At 41.4% G+C, this 22,453-nt stretch overlaps 1 protein-coding gene across 8 annotated transcripts in view; it reads left to right on the forward strand.

Moving 5' to 3' along the window:
- mycbp2 (MYC binding protein 2) overlaps positions 1-22,453 on the forward strand; it is a 294,316-nt gene that overhangs the window by 191,312 nt on the left and 80,551 nt on the right. For 7 of the 8 annotated variants that reach the window (XM_021578600.2, XM_021578604.2, XM_021578603.2 and 4 more), the window contains exons 36-41: positions 3,394-3,536; positions 4,987-5,087; positions 19,624-19,842; positions 20,069-20,291; positions 20,623-20,741; positions 20,911-20,992. In XM_021578600.2, the coding sequence (XP_021434275.2) occupies positions 3,394-3,536; positions 4,987-5,087; positions 19,624-19,842; positions 20,069-20,291; positions 20,623-20,741; positions 20,911-20,992 (887 nt within the window). The remainder of the gene's footprint in view (positions 1-3,393; positions 3,537-4,986; positions 5,088-19,623; positions 19,843-20,068; positions 20,292-20,622; positions 20,742-20,910; positions 20,993-22,453) is intronic. The other variant, XM_021578599.2, reaches the window with a different exon arrangement.

Raw genomic sequence — 22,453 nt, forward strand, 5'->3', positions numbered from 1 at the left:
TCATCCCTTCAGCAGAGGATGCCTGGTTGCTCTTTAAAAGTGCTTTCCTCGCCATCTTAAATAAGCATGCCACATTCAAAAAATATAGAACTAAGAACAGATAATGCCCTTGGGTCACCCCAGACTTGACTGCCCTTGACCAGCACAAAAACATCCTGTGGCGTTCTGCATCAAATAGCCCCCGCGATATGCAACTTTTCAGGGAAGTCCAACCAATATACTCAGTCAGTTAGGAAAGCTAAAGCTAGCTTTTTCAAACATAAATTTGCATCCTGTAGCACTACAGTGTCCCAAAACTTTTTGGAATTAAACTCCATGGAGAATAAGAGCATCTCCTCCCAGCTGCCCACTGCACTGAGGTTAGGAAACACTGTCACCACCGATAAATATACGATCGATAATTTCAATAAGCATTTTTCTACGGCTGGCCATGCTTTCCACCTGGCTACCCCTAACCCGGCCAACATCTCAGCACCCTCAGCAGCAACTTACTTACTCCTTCACCCAAATCCAGACAGCTGATGTATGAAAGAGCTGCAAAATCTGGATCCCTACAAATCAGCTGGGCTAGACAATCTGGACCCTCTTCTAAAATTATCCACCGAAATTGTTGCAACCTCTATTACTAGCCTATTCAACCTCTCTTTCGTATTGTCTGAGATCCCCAAGAGATTGGAAAGCTGCTGCGGTCATCCCCCTCTTCAAAAGGGGAGAGACTCTAGACCCAAACTGTTATAGACCTATATCCGTCCTGCCCTGCCTTTCTGAGGTCTTCGAAAACCAAGTTCACAAACAGATCACCGACCATTTCGAATCCCACCGTAACTTCTCCACTATGCAATCTGGTTTCCGAGCTGGTCATGGGTACAACTCAGCCACGCTCAAGGTCCTAAACGATATCACAACCGCCATCGATAAAAGATAGCACTGTGCAGCAGTCTTCATAGACCTGGCCAAGGCCTTCGACTCTGTCAATCACCACATTCTTATCGGCAGACTCGATAGCCTTGGCTTCTCAAATGACTGCCTCGTCTGGTTCACCAACTACTTCTCAGAGTTCCCTGTGTCCAATTGGAGGGCCTGTTGTCCAGACCTCTGGCAGTCTTTATGGGGGAGCCACAGGGCTCAATTCTTGGGCCGACTCTTTAATCTGTATATATCAATGTCGTCGCTCTTGCTGCTGGTGATTCTCTGATCCACCTCTATGCAGACAACACCATTCTGTATACATCTGGCCCTTCTTTGGACACTGTGTTAACAAACCTCCAAACGAGCTTCAATGCCATACAACATTCCTTCCGTGGCCTCCAACTGCTTTTAAATGCTAGTAAAACTAAGTGCAACCTCTTCAACCAATCGCTGCCCGCATCCTCCCGCCCGACTAGCATCACTACTCTGGACGGTTCTGACTTAGAATATGTGGACAACTACAAATACCTAGGTGTCTTGTTAGACTGTAAACTCTCCTTCCAGACTCACATTAAGCATCTCCAATCCAAAATTAAATCTAGATTCGGCATTCCTTTTTCGCAACAAAGCCTCCTTCACTCATGTTGCCAAACATACCCTCGTAAAACTGACGATCCTACTGGTCCTTGACTTCGGCAATGTCATTTACAAAATAGCCTCCAGCACTCTACTCAGCAAACTAGATGTAGTCTATCACGGTTCCATCCGTTTTATCACGAAAGCCACATATACTACGTACCACCTCGACCTGTATGCTCTCGTCACTTCGTATTCGTCGCCAAACCCACTGGCTCCAAGTCAGCTATAAGTCTTTGCTAGGTAAAGCCCTACCTTAGCTCAGCTCACCATAGCTACACCCACCCGTAGCACATGCTCCAGCAGGTATATTCCACTGGTCATCCTCAAAGCCATCACTTACTTTGACCGCCTTTCCTTCCGTTATGGCTTTGAGTAAAGCCAGTGTGTCTATGTATGCTGATGACTCAACACTACACTTTAGCTACTACAGCAACTGAAATGACTGCAACACTTAACAAAGAGCTGCAGTTAGTTTCGGAAAGGGTAGCAAGGAATAAGTTAGTCCTAAATAATTATATAACTACAAGCATTGTATTTGGGACAAATCATTCCCCTAACTTCAACTAAGTCTTGTAATAAATATTGTGGAAATTGAGCAAGTTGAGGTGACTAAACTACTTGGAGTAACCCTGGATTGTAAACTGTCATGGTCAAAACATGTTGATACAACAGTAGCTAAGATGGGGAGAAGTCTGTCCATAATAAAGCGCTGCTCTGCCGTCTTGACAACACTATCAAAAAGGCATGTCCTAAAGGTCCTAGTTTTTTCGCACCTGGACTACTGTTCAGTCATGTGGTCAGGTGCCACAAAGAGGGACCTAAGCTTGGCTGGCCCTTGAATGTACATGGAGAGCTAAAATTAATTCTGCCAGGTAGCTTAGTGGTTAGAGCGTTGGGCCAGTAACCGAAAGGTTGCTAGATCGAAACCCCGAGCTTACAAGGTAAAACTATGTTTTTCTGCCCCTGAACAAAGGCATTTAACCCACTGTTTCTAGGCCGCCATTGTAAATAAGAATTTGTTCTTAACTGACATGCCTAGTTAAAGGTTAAATAAAATAAATAATAATATGCATTTCAATCTCTCATGCCTCAAAATGAAGAGATTGACTTCATCACTACTTGTTTTTGTAAGAGGTATTGACAAGCTGAATGTATCGAGCTGTCTGTTTAAACAACTAGCACACAACTTGGACACCCATGCATACCCCACAAAACATGCCATGAGGTCTCTTCACAACCCCCAAGTCCAGAACAGATTATGGGAGGCACACAGTACTACATAGAGCCATGACTACATGGTACTCTGTTCCACAACAAGTAACTGATACAAGAAGTAGAATCAGATTGGAAAAACAGGTAAAATGCACCTTATGGAACCACGGGCACTGGTGAAGAGGCACACACACACAGGTACAGACACGCAAACTCACACACTCTACGTGTACGTCATTTAGCAGACACTCTTATCCACCAGAGCGACTTACAGTAGTGGGTGGTTACATTTTCACTTGTACTGGTTCCCTGTGGGAATAAAACCCATCACCCTGGCGTTGCAAGTGCCATGCTCAAGCCAACTAAGCCACACAATATAATATATAATATAATATTGTTATATAGTGGTATCATACATTTTGTTTTGTGCATTTGTGGTGGTGTAACACTTTTATATGTACGTTTTTATATTTTGATGAATGCGTAATATACGTGTCTTAATGTGTTTGTACCCCTGGAAGAGTAGCTGCTTCCTTGGCTAATGGGGATCCCTAGTAAAAATACAAATACCATTCCCAATGCTAACAACCATTGGTAGTGCTAACACATGCGGGTGTGTGTCTTTTCCCGTAGGAGTGAGTATGACGGAGATCTGCAGTCCCAGCTGCTGAACAAAGCCAATGAGGAGGACAAGAACTGCAGCAGGGCTCTCGCTGTGGTCAGTGCAGTGGTCAGAGCTGCCAAGGATCTCCTTCACAGGGCGTTCACTGTCGATGGTAAGAACTGAGAGCTCTCTGTGAAGGCAAAATCTGTCAATGTTATTTTCATAATAAGTGACGTATGACAGGAGGGACATCAAACTATAGCCTAATGGCAAATTGTACACACACATTGTAGCATATGGGTCTCTGTACGAAAATGCCCACCTAGCCTGGCGAGCGTTCCAACACAATGTACACACATATTGTAGCATAAAACCGATAATTGTAGCAAAAAAAAAAGTATATTTTCAGAGCGATAACGTTACACATGCCCGCATGCCTTCTGTAGACCCGTCTGAAGTTTGCTAGAGAGCATTTGGTTGATCCAGAAGAAGATTGGGAGAATGTCATGTGGTCAGATGAAACCAAAATATTTTTTTTTTTGTAAAAAATGCTGAGTTGCATCCAAAGAACACCAAACCTACTGTGAAGCATGGGGGTGGAAACAGCATGCTTTGGGGCTGTTTTTCTGCAAAGGGACCAGGACGACTGATCCGTGTAAAGGAAAGAATGGGGCCATGTATTGTGAGATTTTGAGTGAAAACCTCCTTCCATCAGCAAGGGCAAGTCTTTCAGCATGACAATGATCCCAAACACACCGCCCGGGCAACGAAGGAGTGGCTTCGTAAGAAGCATTTCAAGGTCCTGGAGTGGCCTAGCCAGTCTCCGTATCTCAACCCCATAGAAAATCTTTGGAGAGAGTTGAAAGTCCGTGTTGCCCAGCAACAGCCCCAAAACATCACTGCTCTAGAGGAGATCTGCATGGAGGAATGGGCCAAAATACAAGCAACAGTGTGTGAAAACCTTGTGAAGACTTACAGAAAACGTTTGACCTCCGTCATTGCCAACAAAGGGTATATAACAAAGTATTGAGAAACTTTTGTTATTGACCAAATACTTATTTTCCACCATACTTTGCAAATAAATTCATAAAAAATCCTACAATGTGATTTTCTGGATTTATCACTCCACTCAGCAACCAGCTGTTTGAGCTGCATGCTCTCGCTGCCCGACAGGTGATACTCCAGTCAAACTATAGGCTCTTTGTGCGGTGTACAAAAATACATGTGCCAATTTTAATTCCACTACATTATTCAAATGAACCTAGAATTGGTTATTCATGACCGTTGCATTTGTTTCAGCGGATAACCGACTAGTTATTGTGCTCCTCATTCCTGAAATGACCTCCAGGATATATAACAGCTGGATATATTAGACCTGGTCTAATTAGGTAACTTTAAGACTTTAATACAGGACATATTCATTGTGGACTGCACTTGTAAAGTATAATAATTCTGATCTGTTATATGTCATTGTATCTGTTTCAACTGTTGATTTTTGTAACAGGGCCCCATTGAAAAAGAGACTGCTCTCAACTGGGATTCCCTGTATAAATAATGTTTAAAACAAAAAGAAAACCATCCCTATATGTCTTTGTTATTAAAACCTGTGCTCCTGTCTGAAGCAGAGGACATCCCTGAGCTGCTGAGCTCTTCCAGCCTGTTCTCCATGCTGCTCCCCCTCATCCTGGCCTACATCGGCCCTGTGGCTGCCTCAGTACCCAAGGTGAGATGTGGTAAAAATATATGTGAAATGGGCTTTACATTTTTTTTACTGCTGTATCTCGTCAAAGGTCCTCAAGGTGAGAGCAAGGTGTTTTTTTTTTATTTCTAGATGATGCACATTGATCCAGCCTAGCACTCTTTTTGAAGCTAGCTTTTTGTTTATCAATGGTCAAAGCAAACCCAAAACGACTGTCAATAATCACACACAACAAGGGGGTGCTTTCCTGGGGTGACAGATCTGGACCATCTCCACATTGAGCTCTGGACATAGCTCTTTGAGGAACCTTTGCAGGAGGATGGAAGGTAGATGCTTGTTGGCACTGGTCTCCTGAAGTGTGTTGAAGACCTTGATGCTGCCATATCTGGCTTTCTGCTTTACTGTAGTTCATCTGGAATGTTGAGTAGCTTCTGTTGGGCTCTCTCCAATGAGTGTTCCTCCAACCCTCTTGAACATGCCTCTGTGCTCAAAGATCTCCCCTATGAGAATGAAGAAGGGTCATGCCCCGCTCTTCCTATCTGTCTCATCCTCATAGTCAGGCAGGTCACTGTCATCCTCAGTCTCCTCTTGGTAGGATAACAAGTCTCCAGGCAGCCATCGTCTTCAGGAAGTGACCTTCAGGTGCTCCGGAGAGGGGCTAAGGAAGGCATAGAGCGCCTAGCTCTGACACATCCGCTCGTCGGTCGGCATTTTAGTATTGAGCTGATCTTTTGACTACTTAAGGAATATTTGGTCAACAGATTTGAATGGCAGTTTACTGATGGAGGGCAGCTGGACTTTTTTCAAGGAGGGGAAAAAGTTGGTAATCTTCCTGTGCAGTGCCTGAAACCCTGTGAGCTACCTGGTTATGCTCTTCCGGCTGTTCTTGAAGTCACACCTTTGCAGGAGGCTCACACTGATGAAGTTACATGGCATCTTCTCCTCAGCCCTGGTGAGGAGGGTCCTCCTGTACCCCAGTTTGAGGAATGTGCAGCTGCAAGTCGTTGTGCTCCTTCTCCATGGCCCCTATCTCCTCATTCATTTAAGCTACTTTATAGAGGTCTTCATGGATCCAAAAGGTTACACCCGTTTCAAAGTGGACCTGGGGCTTTCCCACCCAAAATGCATAAACAAATTAATATAGAGACTTGTTCTGAAAAGGCCCGAGGATAACTAGACCCCTTCTGTATAGACCTGGTTGTATCAGACCCGGTCCGATCCGAATGAGGGAAGCAGCAGAAAAGTACATTTTAAGCTACTTTATTAACCAGAGCTGATAAAGGGAGAGAGAGAGAGGTTGCTGCTCTAGCAGGGACTGTGCTGCGGGAGAGACGGCAACCAACCAAGGCGACTCGCGCTATAGTAGATAGCTGTTATTTATCATCCAATGCGATTACGTCATACATTGCTTAATTTGTAAATCGGGAGATGCCGGAACAAAAATTGTGAGTGTGGTGACCTAGCTAGCTCTGAGGTATCAGAACGCATACATAAAAATCAAATAATAAATTATAATAAAGCATTGCATGCATATCACATTTGCATAGAGAAGTAGAGTAGAGGCACTAAGAAGTTGCACACATGGTGAGGAAGATTTTAGTGGCCTAGGAACATTTAGCCTTTTATAAACGCATTTCATTGCAATTCTAATCATTTTGCATGACTAGACTGTCAGAATATTTTTTATTGAAATGACAGGCTACTTTGACACTGAGAATCTGAGATAAATAAAAACAACCTTCTCTTGAATCCATCAATAGCCTAGACCTAGGTGTGTGGAGACGCACATATTGTAGGCTATATTTTGAGGAGGAAATTATAGTCCTAAAAATGCTCACCCAGTGATGCGCAGCTCACTTGCCGGTGATGGCCGATGCGTTCGTGCCAAAAGCCTATCTCGCTGTTATTTTACTTTATAAAATAATATTTGGAAGTTGATCAAATATTTTGGTTGCATACATATTAGTCTTCTCTTTTCAGCAGGGTCCATTTGCATTCCAACCTGTTTTCCTGCAAATCAAATCAAATGTATTTATAAAGCCCTTTTTACATCAGCAGATGTCACAAAGTGCTTCTACATAAACCCAGCCTAAAATCGAAACAAGCAAGCATATATATATAAACACTATCCTTAGAATGTTGCGTCACTTGCTGGACACAGGAAAGGGCTTAAACACAGATTATCATTGCATCTTAAACAATAGGCATTATAAAGTGAATACAGGTCAGGTTTTTCAATAATTTGTTCACCATTTCCCAATGAAGACCCTCAGTCAGTGCTGCACACTTATTTTCACACAGAAATATGTCATTAAGACTGTCGAAACAGACTAATGAAGCATACATTTTTTTTGCTACCCCTGTTGACATCAGAGGTGCGTCCAACTTCACAGATGCATTAGCAATGAACATATTTTTTTTTTTAAATACGATTTCTGAATTACTTAAACTTACTAGAATAAAATTTTTATTTTAAATATTGCGAAAGGCCTGTTAAAACTTCTTATGGCTGGGGGCAGTATTGAGTAGCTTGGATGAAAGGTGCCCAGAATAAACAGCCTGCTCCTCAGTGACAGTTGCTAATATATGCATAGTATTATTAGTGTTAGATAGAAAACACTCTGACGTTTCTAAAACTGTTTGAATGATGTCTGTGAGTATAACAGAACTCATATGGCAGGCAGAAACCTGAGAAGAAATCCAAACAGGAAGTGGGAAATCTGAGTGGTCGATTTTCAACCCAGCCCCTATTGGATACACAGTGGGATATGGATTAGGTTGCACTTCCTTGGGCTTCCACTAGATGTCAACCGTCTTTAGAAACTTGAATCAGGCTTCTACTGTGTTGTGGAGCCGGATGGGAGCTCTTTGAGTCAGTGGTCTGGAAGAGAGCCAGGTCCTGGTCACGCGCATTTCACATGATAGCGACCTGCGTTCCATGGCTTCCCGACAGACAATGGAATTCTCCGGTTGGAACGTTATTTAAGATTTATGATAACAACATCCTAAAGATTGATTCTATACTTAGTTTGACAAGTTTCTTGGACTTGGACTCATCTGACGTTCAGCTGGACCTTCATGAGCGTTTTAGATTTGTGTACTAAACGCGCTAACAAAAGTAGCTACTTGGACATAAATAATGGACATTATCGAACAAATCAAGCATTTATTGTGGAACTGCGATTCCTGGGAGTGCATTCTGATGAAGATTATCAAAGGTAAGTGAATATTTCTAATGTTATTTCTGATTTCTGTTGACTCCAACATGGCGGATAATTAAAAAAAAATTCTGAGCGCCGTCTCAGATTATTGCATGGTTTGCTTTTTCCGTAAAGTTTTTTAAAAATCTGACACAGCGGTTGCATTAAGAAGAGGTATATCTATATTTCCATGTCTAAGAATTGTATTTTCATCGACATTTATAATGAGTATTTCTGTAAAATGATGTGGCTCTCTGCAATATCACCGGATGTGTTTGGAACTAGTGAACGTAACGCACCAATATATACTGAGATTTTTTTAAAATAAATATGCACTTTATCGAACAAAACATGCATGTATTGTGTAACATGAAGTCCTATGAGTGTCATCTGATGAAGATCATTAGGTTAGTGATTCATTTTATCTCTATTTGTGCTTTTTGTGACTCCTCTCTTTGGCTGGAAAAATGGCTGGGTTTTTCTGAGTTGCTGGTGACCTAACATAATCATTTGTGGTGCTTTCGCTGTAAAGCCTCTTTGAAATCGGACACTGTGGTGGGATTAACAACAGGATTACCTTTAAAACGGTATAAAATACATGTATGTTTGAGGAATTTTAATTATGAGATTTCTGTTGTTTTCCACTTTCACTGGCTGTTGTCATATCGATCCCGTCAACATGATTGCAGCCCTAAGAAGTTTTTACTGCATACTGTTTATTGTATTATATCAGGCCCTTACTCTACTACCACATATCTACAATGTAAAACCCATGTGTACTGTATTGCACGTATGTTATCGTGTGTATGCATATGTTTGTTACTTCACTTCCTGCTGTTCCATAAGGTGTATTTTTATCTGTTTTTAAATCTGATTCTACTGCTTGCATCAGTTACCTGATGTGGAATAGAGTACCATGTAGTCATGGCTCGATGTAGTACTGTACGCCTCCCATGGTCGTGTTCTGGACTTGGGGACTGTGAAGAGACCCCTAGTGGCATGACTTGTGGGGTGTGCATTAGGGATGCACAATATATCGGTGAACATATTGGAATTGGACGGTATTAGCTCAAAATGCCGACTTCGGTATCGGCCCAAAGTCTACTATGATGTGCAAAACGAATGTCAAAGCTAACGTGCATACCTATATAATGTAGGTAGGTACATGATGTGATAACGCCACGTAACATGTTGCGCTACATGTGCAACACAGCATTCGTAACTTAGCTCACATTGTCTGCTGTATGGATCGAGTATTCAACAAGTCCAGCAGTCATTTGGAAGAGTAAGAACATTTCAGCGAGACTCCAAGGCGAAATCCAATAACCTTTCTGGCGCAGGAGTTCCGCTAGCGACCCACCTTGACAACATCCTGTGAAATTGCAGAGCGCCAAATAAAAAATACAGAAATAGTCATAATAAACATTCATAAAAAATACAAGTGTTATACATCAGTTTAAAGATGAACTTGAATCCAGCCGCATCGTCAGATTTCAAAAAGGCTTTAAGGCGAAAGCATACCATGCGATTATCTGAGGACAGCGCCCCGCTTACAAAAACATACAAACATTTTACAACCAAGTAAAGGAATTACAAAAGTCAGAAATAGCGATAAACTTAATCACTTACCTTTGAAGATCTTAATATGGTTGCAGTCACAAGAGTCTCAGCTATACAATAAATGTTCATTTGTTCGATAAAGTCCCTCTTTATATCCCAAAAACTCAGTTTGACGCGTTTTGCTCAGTAATCCACTGGCTCAAAGACGGTCAAAACATGCAGACGAAAACATCCTAATATTAGCGGTAAAGTTCATCAAAACATGTCAAATGATGTTTATAATTAATCCTCAGGTTGTCAATTGTCAAAATAATTGCTAATATTCCAACCGGACAATAGTGTATTCAACAGAAAGGAAAAACAACGAAGGGCGAGCACTCGGTCACGCGCACCAACCAGCTCTACATTCTACCTCAGTTCACTGACAGAAAGGTCTCATTCTTTCATTTTTCAGAAAACAAGCCTGAAACGATGTCTAAAGACTGCAGTTCCTATGGCTTCCACTAGATGTCAATCTGGATCCTAACCCATTAGGTACTCTATATGCATTCAATTGAAAATACCCACATCAAAAAAATCCCACTTCCTGGATGGATTTTCCTCAGGTTTTTGCCTGCCATATCAGTTCTGTTATACTCAGACATTATTTTAACAGTTTTGGAAGTTGAGTGTTTTCTATCCAAATCTACCAAACAATAAATAAGGCTTATAGCAAATGCAGCATATGGCATTCATTTTTCACATTTAAATAGCACTTTTCAGTTGTGCTCAAATCATGCCATTCCATGAGCGCAGCATTTATTTTTCAACTCAAATCAATGAGCCCAATTAGTCCTGCATGACATCAAAATCAAAAACAACAGGGTAGGGCTGGCTAATAGGTCCTTTGTTTAACCTGAACATGACCCCAAAACTATTTGGATAATCTATACTTCCATATTTCCAAGTCCTATTCTTGAAGATTAAGGGGTATATTATTTATTGGAATGACTGGAATTCTAGACTTTTTTTTTTTAACGCCAAGTTAGTAAAATTCATTGCCCTTGACAATGAACCGTTTTCTGTCGTGGGTGGTCGAGCACCGGTACACACTACCAAGTGCGCTATTTTTCAGATGTTGTCCTACCGGAGTTACACAGTAATAGCGTCACTGCTATTAGCTTCACAACATACTATGGAACGCCGTTTGGGTCTTTGCGTGTCAAAAAAGATACACGTCAAATTACACTATTTGACAATGACACTATTTGACGCATTAAATAAGCTTTTAACTTGACACGTCAAATAACACAGTTCTATTATATAATTTGTGTGTTCTGTATTTGCACGTGCAAGCCAAGCTCCACCACTACTATCAGTAGCACTGTCAAAGCTGTACAAAAAAGTCTGCAAACACCGGCCACGAACGATGTGTTTACAGTACCGCGTTGGTAATAAAGCATTATTTGTTTGACCGCAACTTCTGGGGTAGCTAGCTTTAGCTAAATACTTAGCTAGCACTAATCCAACCAGCCTGAAAACAATGACCAGTAGAAACTGCAGTCATTTTCATTATTCTTAGCAATGATTTAGGAATTATTGTGAGTAAGTATTAGCTAGGTTGCCACTTGTTGTTCACTTATTGAAATTGAACTTCAGTTCATGAAAATAAATAGCTAGCCAGATACTTAACCCTGTTGCCCAAAGCTAACGTTATAAGCTGCCAGCTAGCTTCATCTGGATAGTGAGCCTCGACCGGACCGGGTTATGTGTTGTGAAGTTAGCCACAATAAGGATTAGGCACAATAGTGGAATTTGGCGTTTGCCTTCAAAATAAAAGTACCTCTTTGAATGTGATGCAGAAGGTTACAATTGGTGACATCATGCTATATATAGACTAGATAATGTTAAACAAGGTTGGAATGTGAAGCAATGAAATGGGGTATCAGTCTACTCGGTGACACCCACATAACACAACTGTGAAGAGTTTACACAAATATTAGCATTGTAGCTCTTAACAAGGGACTGTGACTGTGGGAAATCACCTTCCCAGTCAGCCTATTGTGTGTATTGACATTCATATTGCACTGTACAGCTTTACTTAAGGATTGGGGAGCAATGAAATGGGGTATCAGTCTACTCAATACCTAAGACATTTTTTCCCAACGTCCTCCTCAGAGTTATCAGACTCAAACATTCACGCAGTATTGCTTTTATTGGCAATAGTGTTCAATACTAGAGTTGTAAACTTTCTGGTAAATTTCCAGAATTTTGATTAAATTCATCAAAAACGTATCCTATAACAGTGAACCTTTTTTGTGGGATACACATAAGGCAAGTCTAGGTATTGTGGCATATTTCGGTTCAACTATCCCCAATTCAATGGAATTGCAACGCTCTGCATGCACAGTCCATTCTTCCATCACATGTGCAGTGCACTCTTCCATCACATGTACAGCTGATTCTCAAGATCTTGCACACTAATGAGATGCTATTGAGCCCACAATACTTCACTGTCTGAGCCAAGGACAACATGCTGCCTGGTAAGTTTTGATTACAGTACTGGGTGAATATATTTGAAATAGTAGTGAATAGGCTACTAGTAAATAGGCACCTAGTAAATAGTAGCCTACAGCAAAGTATGTTTAAATCATTTCTAACTTGTTAACAATTTCTGATAGTTCTTTTTTGCTACCATGTGGGTTTTAGCTTGCTTGAGCCTGCTAACTGAGGAGTGTTAATTCACCTGTTTTCATACATGTTTCATTTTAAAACATTTCTTACAAAGGAGTTGTTTACTCTAACTGCTTAACTATTTATCTGTACGTGGAATTGTATTTGGGTTATTTTTACAAAACAAACTTCAAATTTTTACAGGAACATGCCACAAGCACTATCTGATGTGTGGGGACATTTCACTGCAGCTAATGTAGAAGGAAAAGCTGTGTACATTTGCAAATACTGTGCCAAATCATATGTAAAGAATGTAACAAAGATGCAGAATCATCTGGCCAAGTGCATAAAGTTCCCTCAGCTCTCACAACAAGCAACCTCTGACAAAAGTCCCTCTACTTCTATTTGATCTTAAAATGATGAATAAGAAACCTTATCGACAGCAACAGCTCATGGTCCTGGAATCAGATGTTTTTTTGACTCAATGGAGGAAGGTTGTCAGAGAAATGCTGATGAATGTCTTGCTCGAGCTGTGTATGCAACTGGTTCACCTCTGATGCTCACAGGCTATGTGTATTGGAAGAGATTTCTGAATGTTCTTCACCCAGCATACACCCCTCCAACCAGACATGCTTTATCTACCTATTTGCTGGATGCAGAGTTCAAGTGAAGGTCAAGCAAATCATAGGAAAAGCAAACTGTATTGCAATCATCTCTGATGGGTGGTCGAATATTTGTGGGCATGGAATAATTAACTACATCTCCACCTCTCAACCAGTATTCTACAAGAGAACAGACACAAGGGACAACAGACATGCCGGTCTTTACATTGCAGATGAGCTGAAGGCAGTCATCAATGACCAGAAGGTATTTGCATTGGTGACAGACAATGCTGCAAACTTGAAGGCTGCTTGGTCTAAAGGAGTCCTACCCTCATGTCACACCCATTGGCTGTGCTGCTCATGCATTGAATATCCTCCTCCTCAAGGACATCATGGCATTGAAAACAATGCATACACTCTACAAGAGAGCAAAGAAAATGGCTGGGTATGTGAAGGGTCATCAAGTTATAGCGGCAATCTACCTCACCAAGCAAAGTGAGAAGAATAAGTACACCACATTGAAGCTGCCCAGCAACACCCGTTGGGGTGGTGTTGCCATCACGTTTGTCAGTCTCCTGGAGGGGAAGGAGTCTCCAAGAAATGGCCATATCACAGTATGCCGATATGGACAGCCCCATCAAGAGGATCCTCCTGGATGATGTATTTTGGGAGAGTGGTAAGCAGCCTGAAACTCCTGAAACCTATAGCAGTAGCCATTGCACGGATTGAGGGAGACGATGTCATCCTCTCTGATGTTCAGACTCTGCTTGCAGATGTCCGTACTGCCCTGCCCACTTCACTGTTGCTCCAAGCAGAGGAAACTGCAGTTTTGAAATGCATCAAAAAGTGAAGACTTCTGCCTGAAACCCATACACGTCGCAGCGTACATGTTGAACCCCAAGTATGCTGGCAAGAGCATCCTGTCGGTGCAGAGATCAACAAGGCCTATGGTGTCATCACTACCGTGTCTCGCCACCTTGGCCTGGATGAGGGCAAGGTTCTTGTCAGTCTGGCGAAGTACACTTCCAAGCAAGGGCTTTGGAATAAAGATGCAATATGGCAGTCGTGCCAACATATCTCAGCTCTTTCCCTTGTTACCTCAATCATCCTCCAAATCCCACCAACATCAGCCGCCACAGAGCGCAAATGGTCATTGTTTGGGAACACGCACACCAAAGCACACAACAGGTTGACAAATTGGTGTCCATCCAGGCAAATTTGAGGCTTTTTGAGTCTATCAACAAACCATCCTCAACAAGGTTGGAAAGTGACAGTGAAGATGAGGCATCAGAGCCTGATGTTCAAGAGGTGGACATGAAGGTCCAGGGAGAGGACATGGAAGCCTGAGAGGAAGACAACCAAAGCTTTAGTCTAGAAACTATCATTTTACAGATGTATGTTGAAAATGTTTTGGGGAGATGTGATGGATCATTCAATATTCCCTTTTCATGTTCAGTGAAATCATCCCATGTCAACTCATTAATTAAAGTTCAATTAGTAACTACATTTTTTTTATTTTATTTATATTGGAAGGATTTAATAATTTGCAATTATTTTACTTATGATAAGGTAAAAGGTTTATGTTTCTGTCTCCAGATATGGTAAATCTGCATTTTAAATGTTATTAATATTAATTTGCATATTTCTGTTAATTCCCATATATTCCTGTTAATTCCCACGGAAAGTTTCCACGTCTGAATATTCCCAAAAATGTACAACCCTATTCAATACACATAGGTTGACAGTAAATGTCTCAATTCACAGTTCTTTGAGTCCCACAATAAGAGCTACGACACTAATGTTCTCTGGGTGTCACTGAGTAGACTGATACCCCATGTCATTGATCCACAATCCATAGGTAAGGCTGTACAGTGAAATAAGTACAGTTGAAGTCAGAAGTTTTTCACTATACACTATTCAGTTTTTCACTATTCCTGACATTTAATCCTAATAAAAATTCCCTGTTTTAGGTAAGTTAGGATCACCGCTTTATTTTAAGAATGTGAAATGTCAGAATAATAGAGAATGATTTATTTCAGCTTTTATTTCTTTCATCACATTCCCAGTGGTAACTATTTTATTTAACTATTTAACGGTTCTAGAATGCTTAAAAGGCCGCACAAATTTTAGGAAGTTAAAGCTTGGTCGCAAATGGGTCTTCCAAATGGACAATGACACCAAGCATACTTGCAAAGTAGTGACAAAATGGCTTAAGGACAACAAAGTCAAGGTATTGGAGTGGCCATCACAAAACCCTGACCTCAACCCTATAGAAATTCTGTGGGCAGAACTGAAAAAGCGTGTGCGAGCAAGGAGGCCAACAAACCTGACTCAGTTACACCAGCTCTATCAGGAGGAATGGGCCAAAATTCACCCAACTTATTGTGGGAAGCTTGTGGAAGGCTACCCGACAGTTTTGTCTTAGAATATGTGGACAACTACAAATACCAAGGTGTCTGGCTAGACTGTAAACTCTCCTTCCAGACTCACATTAAACACCTCCAATCCAAAATTAAATCTAGAATCAGCTTTCTATTTCGCAACAAAGCCTTCTTTCACTCACACCGCCAAACATACCCTTGTAAAACTGACTATCCTACCGATCCTTGACTTCGGTGATGTCATTTACAAAATACTCCAATACTCTACTCAGTAAATTAGATGCAGTCTATCACAGTGCCATCCTTTTTTGTCTCCAAAGCCCCATATACCACCCACCACTGCGACCTGTATGCTCTAGTCGGCTGGCCCTCGCAAAATATTTAAGTCTTTGCTAGGTAAAGCTCCGCCTTATCTCAGCTCACTGGTCACGATAACAACACCCACCCGTAGCACGTGCTACAGCAGGTATTTCTCATTGGTCATCTCTAAAGCCAATACCTCTTTGGCCACCTTTCCTTACAGTTCTCTGCTGGCAATGACTGGAACGAACTGCAAAAATTGCTGAAGTAGGAGACATCTCCCTCACTAACTTTAAGCATCAGCTATCTGAGCAGCTAAACCGATCGCTGCAGCTGTACATTGCCCATCTGTAAATAGCCCACCCAATCTACCGACCTCATCCTCATACTGTTTTATTTACTTTTTTGCTCTTTTGCACACCAGTATTTCTACTTGCACATCATCTGCCCATCTATCACTCCAGTGTTAATTTGCTAAATTGTAATTACTTCGCTACTATGGCCTATTTATTGCCTTACCACCTCACACCATTTGCACACACTGTATATAGACTTTATTTTTTTCTATTGTGTTAATGACTGTACATTTGTTTATTCCATGTGTAACTCTGTTGTTTGTGTCGCACTGCTTTGATTTATCTTGGCCAGGTCGCAGTTGTAAATGAGAACTTGTTCTCAACTGGCCTACCTGGTTAAATAAAGGTGAAATAAAAAAGACAGGGAATTTTTACTAGGATTAAATGTCAGGAATTGTGAATAACTTTAAATGAATTTGGCTAAGGTGTATGTAAACATCCGTCTTCAACTGTATACCAGTTTCATTTGAGGACCAGGATGTTGACAGCTGGTGCCGTACATATTGCGAAATAGCTGGGAAGAGATTTTTGAGGTACTGATTTAATGGTAAAGAGTGTATGAATTATTCAAGACTTCGCTCTTTTCAGCTAAAACTTGCCACCAACAAAATGTTGAATATTTGGGGCATACAGTCATCATAGCTCTGCAGATTTTGTTGTGAGGATACAGAATCAATAGACCATTTATTTTGGTATTGCGCTCAGGTAGCCTGTTTCTGGTCTCAGGTTCAGGAATGGCTGAAAAAGCATAACATTGTTCTAAAATTGACACTAGAAAGAGCATTGTTGGGAGATCTGGAGAGACCGGGTCAGTCAATTACTTATATACTAATACTCATAATAAAAATATTTTTCTTCAACTCGCAATCTGTGGATTCTATTCGATTAGATTCAAATGGTATATTAAGTTAAGCATTAGGGGGTGCTATTACAATTTTTGGATGAAAAACGTTCCCGTTTTAGACAAGATATTTTGTCACGAAAAGATGCTCGACTATGCATATAATTGACAGCTTTGGATACAATGACTCCTTATATGGCTGTGAATGAGCTACGAATGAGATTGTTTTCCACATATTCCCCAAGGTGTCTACAGCATTGTGACGTCTTTTTACGCATTTCCATTGAAGAATAGCCGTAAGGGACCATATATAGCAAGTGGTCACATGGTGTCTCCCGCAGAAAATCTTTCGTAAAATGCTGAGGTAGCCTTTTTTCCAATCGCTTCTTATGAGAAACCAATTGCCTCGACGGATATATTTTTGAATATATATGTTAAAAACACCTTGAGGATGGATCCTAAACAACGTTTGCCGTGTTTCTGTCGATATTATGGACAAAATTTTGAAAAAAGTTTGCCGTTGTAGTGGTAGCATTTTCCGGTCGATTTCTCAGCCAAGCATGATGAACAAACGGGAGCTATTTTGCCTACAAAAATAATCTTTTTGGAAAAAAGGAACATTTGCTATCTAACTGGAAGTCTCCTGAGTGAAAGCATCTGAAATTCTTCAAAGGTAAATTATGTAATTTGGTTGCTTTTCTTATTTTCGTGAAAATGTTGCCTGCTGCCAGCAGAGCCTAGCATAGCATTATGCCATGATAAACTTACACAAATGCTTGTCTAGCGTTGGCTGTAAAGCATATTTTGAAAAACTGAGATGACAGTGTTGTTAACAAAAGGCTAAGCTTGTGTTTGAATATATTTCATTTGCGATTTTCATGAATAGGAAAAGTTTCTAGGGGTATTTATGGCCGCTGCGTTATGCTAATTCGTTTGAGGCTATGATTACGATCCTGGATCCGGGATTGCTCGTCGCAAGAGGATTGGGGGACGGGGGCTTGGGGGAATGGAATTATTATATTGTATTCTATTTTTTTCTAGCGGTGGGAGGTGGTCTCGGATGGTTAAGGGGCAGCTCTCTGGGAACTGTGGGGGGGGGGATCTTGGAGGGCTGGTAGCCTGGCGTTTGGGAGCTTGGGCCGGTGGCTGATAGGTTGCTGGTTCACGTCCCTGTTTTTGACCTTGAGAGATCTGTCGACGTGCCCTTGAGCAGGGCATTGACCCTGGTTGCCTCTGTGGGTCGCTTTGGATAGGAGTTTGTTAGATTACTGAATGTAATGTAAATGTTGAGCAGCTTCACTGCAAGTAGATTATTGAATATTAAAACATACCAACAAAAGTTATGTTCCACACTGTGTGGTTACAGAAAGTACACAATAAAGAGGAATTATTAGTAATTATAATAAAATATTAGCATATAGCAATGAGACAATATTACAATGAGGTAACATAATAACTGAAGAGCTCAAAGGCTCCCCAAAGGGGCAGAGTTATGCTAAACAAGCCAAATGAATACACAGGCCAATGCAACGATAAGGCCAGAGCAGCTTGAAAGGATACAACACAGGTTCATTCTTATTTGACAGCATTAGCATTGTTTTACAGAACTAATAGAACATTTTAACAATGATGGCGGCAATGTGGGTGCCAGCTGGAAAATGCACCAGGGGGAAAACTTTAGAGCCGGTTCTGTTCTGACTGGAGATCTTGACCTGAGGGAACCCTGGGGGAGTGCTTGGGCTCTCATCGAAGAGAGAAGTTTGTCCAGCTCATCCTCACCTTTGGCATTGCATGCCTCAAACATAAATTGTCCGCCATTGTGAAATGGACTACTTCTATGTGAATTAACACACCTCATTTCAAACTGTTGTTAGACAATCATGTACAATTGATCAGTTGAAACATAGCCTATAGATAATTAACAGGCATCGTGCCTTGGTTTGAGGGCAGGGCATGTTAACTGACCTGTTAAGTAACAATATAATTGTGGAACTGCGCGTAAGAACTCACACTGGGGGGACAGAGATATTTGGAACTCATACGTGAAAAGGTTAATCTTCATTCATATGCTTCCTCAAAGGGGAAAATACACACTGGAATCAGAGAACTCTCGAATCCAATAAGACTATCATAATATTCACTAAATTGGAAAGTGGCCCACCATTAGAAGGCCACTGAATAAGAAAGCCATAAACAAACAAAAATATGCAAAGATATAAAAGTAAAATCTTCCTAAAACTGTAAGAGTAAAGGTGACGTATCAGTAAGCCAGCACCAGTGATGTAGTGTAGGCTCAACCTGTATCGATGTTGTTGACTCACCATTTTATTTTATGAATAGCGATTATACACTTATAATGCAAAAGTAGCTATTTTTCATGAATGTTTACTTGTCTCCTGCCTTTTTCCTTTCTTACCCACCTATGGTATTTCCGCTATATCCCTGGCCATCGTTAATACAGTTTTCCATTGATAACTCTTATCATGTTAACTTGAAAGGGGAAGAGCAAGCGATGTAGGTGCCCAGTACTATTACCCCTATATGTCTAGATGTAAACGTGATTCAAGACCATACACTTCCTGCTTACAGATAACAATACCATCTAAGTGTACCTTTTAAGGGAAACGGAACCAGTGTGATTCATTTGATCATGTTTTTTCCCAATCAGGCCGCAGTGGAAGTCTTTGGTCTGGTCCAGGAGTTACTTCCTGCTGTCTCCGCTTTGAACCAGAAGTATGCCCCACTGGCTTTCAACCCCAACCAATCAACAGACAGCACCACGGGCAACCAGCTGGAGCAGGGCCTATCGGCATGCACCACCTCCAGTCACTATGCTATAATAGAGAGTGACCACCCTTACAAGCAGGCCGGAGTCACACAGTATATGGTAAAGCACGCACACACACACACACGGTGAAGTGGGACTGTTCCCAACATAGGAATTCTTAGTCAAGGGTAAAGAAAAGTATATATCTAGCAGAACTGGACATATTGTATGAACCAGGACTTTTTAAAAATGTGGATCACCATTAACCTTTGCAGAAGCATCAGCTACTCTTCCTACGCATAATTGTTTCATGGCTTTAACCATCCTCTCCCCCTTTACTCCTCAGGTGTCATTTCCGGACTGCGTGCGGTGGACCACCATCGAGTTTGACCCCCAGTGTGGCACAGCCCAGCCAGAGGATGTCCTTCGCCTGCTCATCCCCAGCCATTCGCTCCACATGTCCAGCCTGAGCACCAAGCCCCTGGCCCACGACACCATCAACACCTGGGTGGAGCTCAAGAAGATCTCTGGCTCCAATGGCTGGCCTACCACTGTCCTAGTGCTGCCAGGTAAGATAAAAGCGGTCCAATGCTTAATTACTTAATTTCAAACCGATTTGCGGGTTTTTCAAACCGATTTGCGATTTGAGGGTGTTTTGTTTCAGTAGGAAGGCATTTGACCAGCTAAGTCAAATGACACGCTAGGAAACAAGTCATTTGAACCAATCAAAGGTTAGGTTATTGATCAGGGCAGCTCAATCTCTTCAATGGACAGCTCTGCTAAGCCACTTGCCACAGCTACTTTAATTATTCTCAGCTGACCGACAATAAAGTAGTCCCCCTGTCCTCCCTGCTGACAATATCACAGCATCACCCTTCTGTTCTTCCTTTGGGATCCCAGGAAACGAGGCCCTGTTCTCCTTAGAAACTGCCTCTGACTACGTAAAAGACGAGAAGGCTTGTTTCTACGGCTTCAAGTGTGTTGCCGTGGGTTACGAATTCAACCCCGGACCAGATGAGGTAAGGGGGAACTTTGTTTTGCTATGTTAAAAGGGTAGTTTACCCAAAAACAAGATTTACCCACTTTTCCTATTGTACTTTAATTTGTTGGCAAATACATGTTTTTACAACAAATTATACGTGTGTGTGTGTGTGTGTGTGTGTGTGTGTGTGCGCGCACACGTTTCAGGGTATTATCCAGCTGGAGAAGGAGCTGGCATACTTGGGCAGTGTGTGTGCTGCTGCTCTGATGAAGAAGGATCTGGCTCTTGGTGAGGGAGATCATAGAACATTGCAAAACCGATGGGTAACACAGGAGAACTCATATTGAGCATGTACTGTATCAACTCATATTCTTTCAATACAAGTATTAGGTGCTTGTTCTCATTATTGAAGATGCAGTAAAATGTATTTGCACCTTTACACAATGGAGCAGAATTTTCTGTTTTCTCTTTTCACAACTGGTTCATAACTATTTCAGGCCATTTTGTGACTTTAAAGGGAAAATTCTAAATGTCATTTTTTTCTTGGTCCTGTGCAATTGTAAATCATACAAATACACTTGTTATCACCAAACTTTTTTTTCAATTTAATCTTAGAAATAGTGCCAATATATTTGACTGCAACTGTATACAGGTGAAGTCGGAAGTTTACATACACTTAGGTTGGAGTCATTAAAAGTTGTTTTTCAACCACTCCACATATTTCTTGTTAACAAACTAGATTTGACAAGTCGGTTACGACATCTACTTTGTGCATGAAACAAGTCATTTTTCCAACGATTGTTTACCGACCGATTATTTCACTTATAATTCACTGTATTACAATTCCAGTGGGTCACACGTTTACATACACTAAGTTGACTGGGCCTTTAAACATCTTGGAAAATTCCAGAAAATGATGTCATGGCTTTAGAAGCTTCTGATAGGCTAATTGACATCATTTGAGTCAATTGGAGGTGTACCTGTGGATGTATTTCAAGGCCTACCTTCAGACTCAGTGCGTCTTTGCTTGACATCATGGGAAAATCAAAAGAAATCAGCCAAGACCTCAGATAAAAATTCCTCCAAGTCTGGTTCATCTTTGGGAGCAACTTCCAAATGCCTGAAGGTACCACGTTCATCTGTACAAACAATAGTACACAAGTATTAACACCATGGGACCACGCAGCCGTCATACCGCTCAGGAAGGAGACGCATTTAGTCTCCTAGAGATGAAAGTACTTTGGTGCGAAAAGTGAAAATCAGTCCCAGAACAACAGCAAAGGACCTTGTGAAGATGCTGGAGGAAACGGGTACAAAAGTATCTATATCCACAGTAAAATGAGTCCTATATCGACATATCCTGAATGGCCGCTCGGCAAGGAAGAAGCCACTGCTCCAAAACCACCATAAAAAAGCCAGACTCCGGTTTGCAACTGCACATGGGGACAAAGATCGTACTTTTTGGAGAAATGTCCTCTGGTCTGATGAAACTAAAATGGGACTGTTTGGCCATAATGACGATTGTTATGTTTGGAGGAAAAAGGGGGAGGCTTGCAAGCCAAAGAACACCAACCCAACCGTGAAGCACGGGGGTGGCAGCATCATGTTGTGGGGGTGCTTTGCTGCAGGAGAGACTGGTGCACTTCACAAAATACATGGCGTCACAAGGAAGGAAAATTATGTGGATATATTGAAGCAACATCTCAAGACCTCAGTCAGGAAGTTAAAGGTTGGTCGCAAATGGGTCTT

This window comes from Oncorhynchus mykiss, chromosome 22, assembly GCF_013265735.2.
Source record: "Oncorhynchus mykiss isolate Arlee chromosome 22, USDA_OmykA_1.1, whole genome shotgun sequence".
NCBI lineage: Eukaryota > Metazoa > Chordata > Actinopteri > Salmoniformes > Salmonidae > Oncorhynchus > Oncorhynchus mykiss.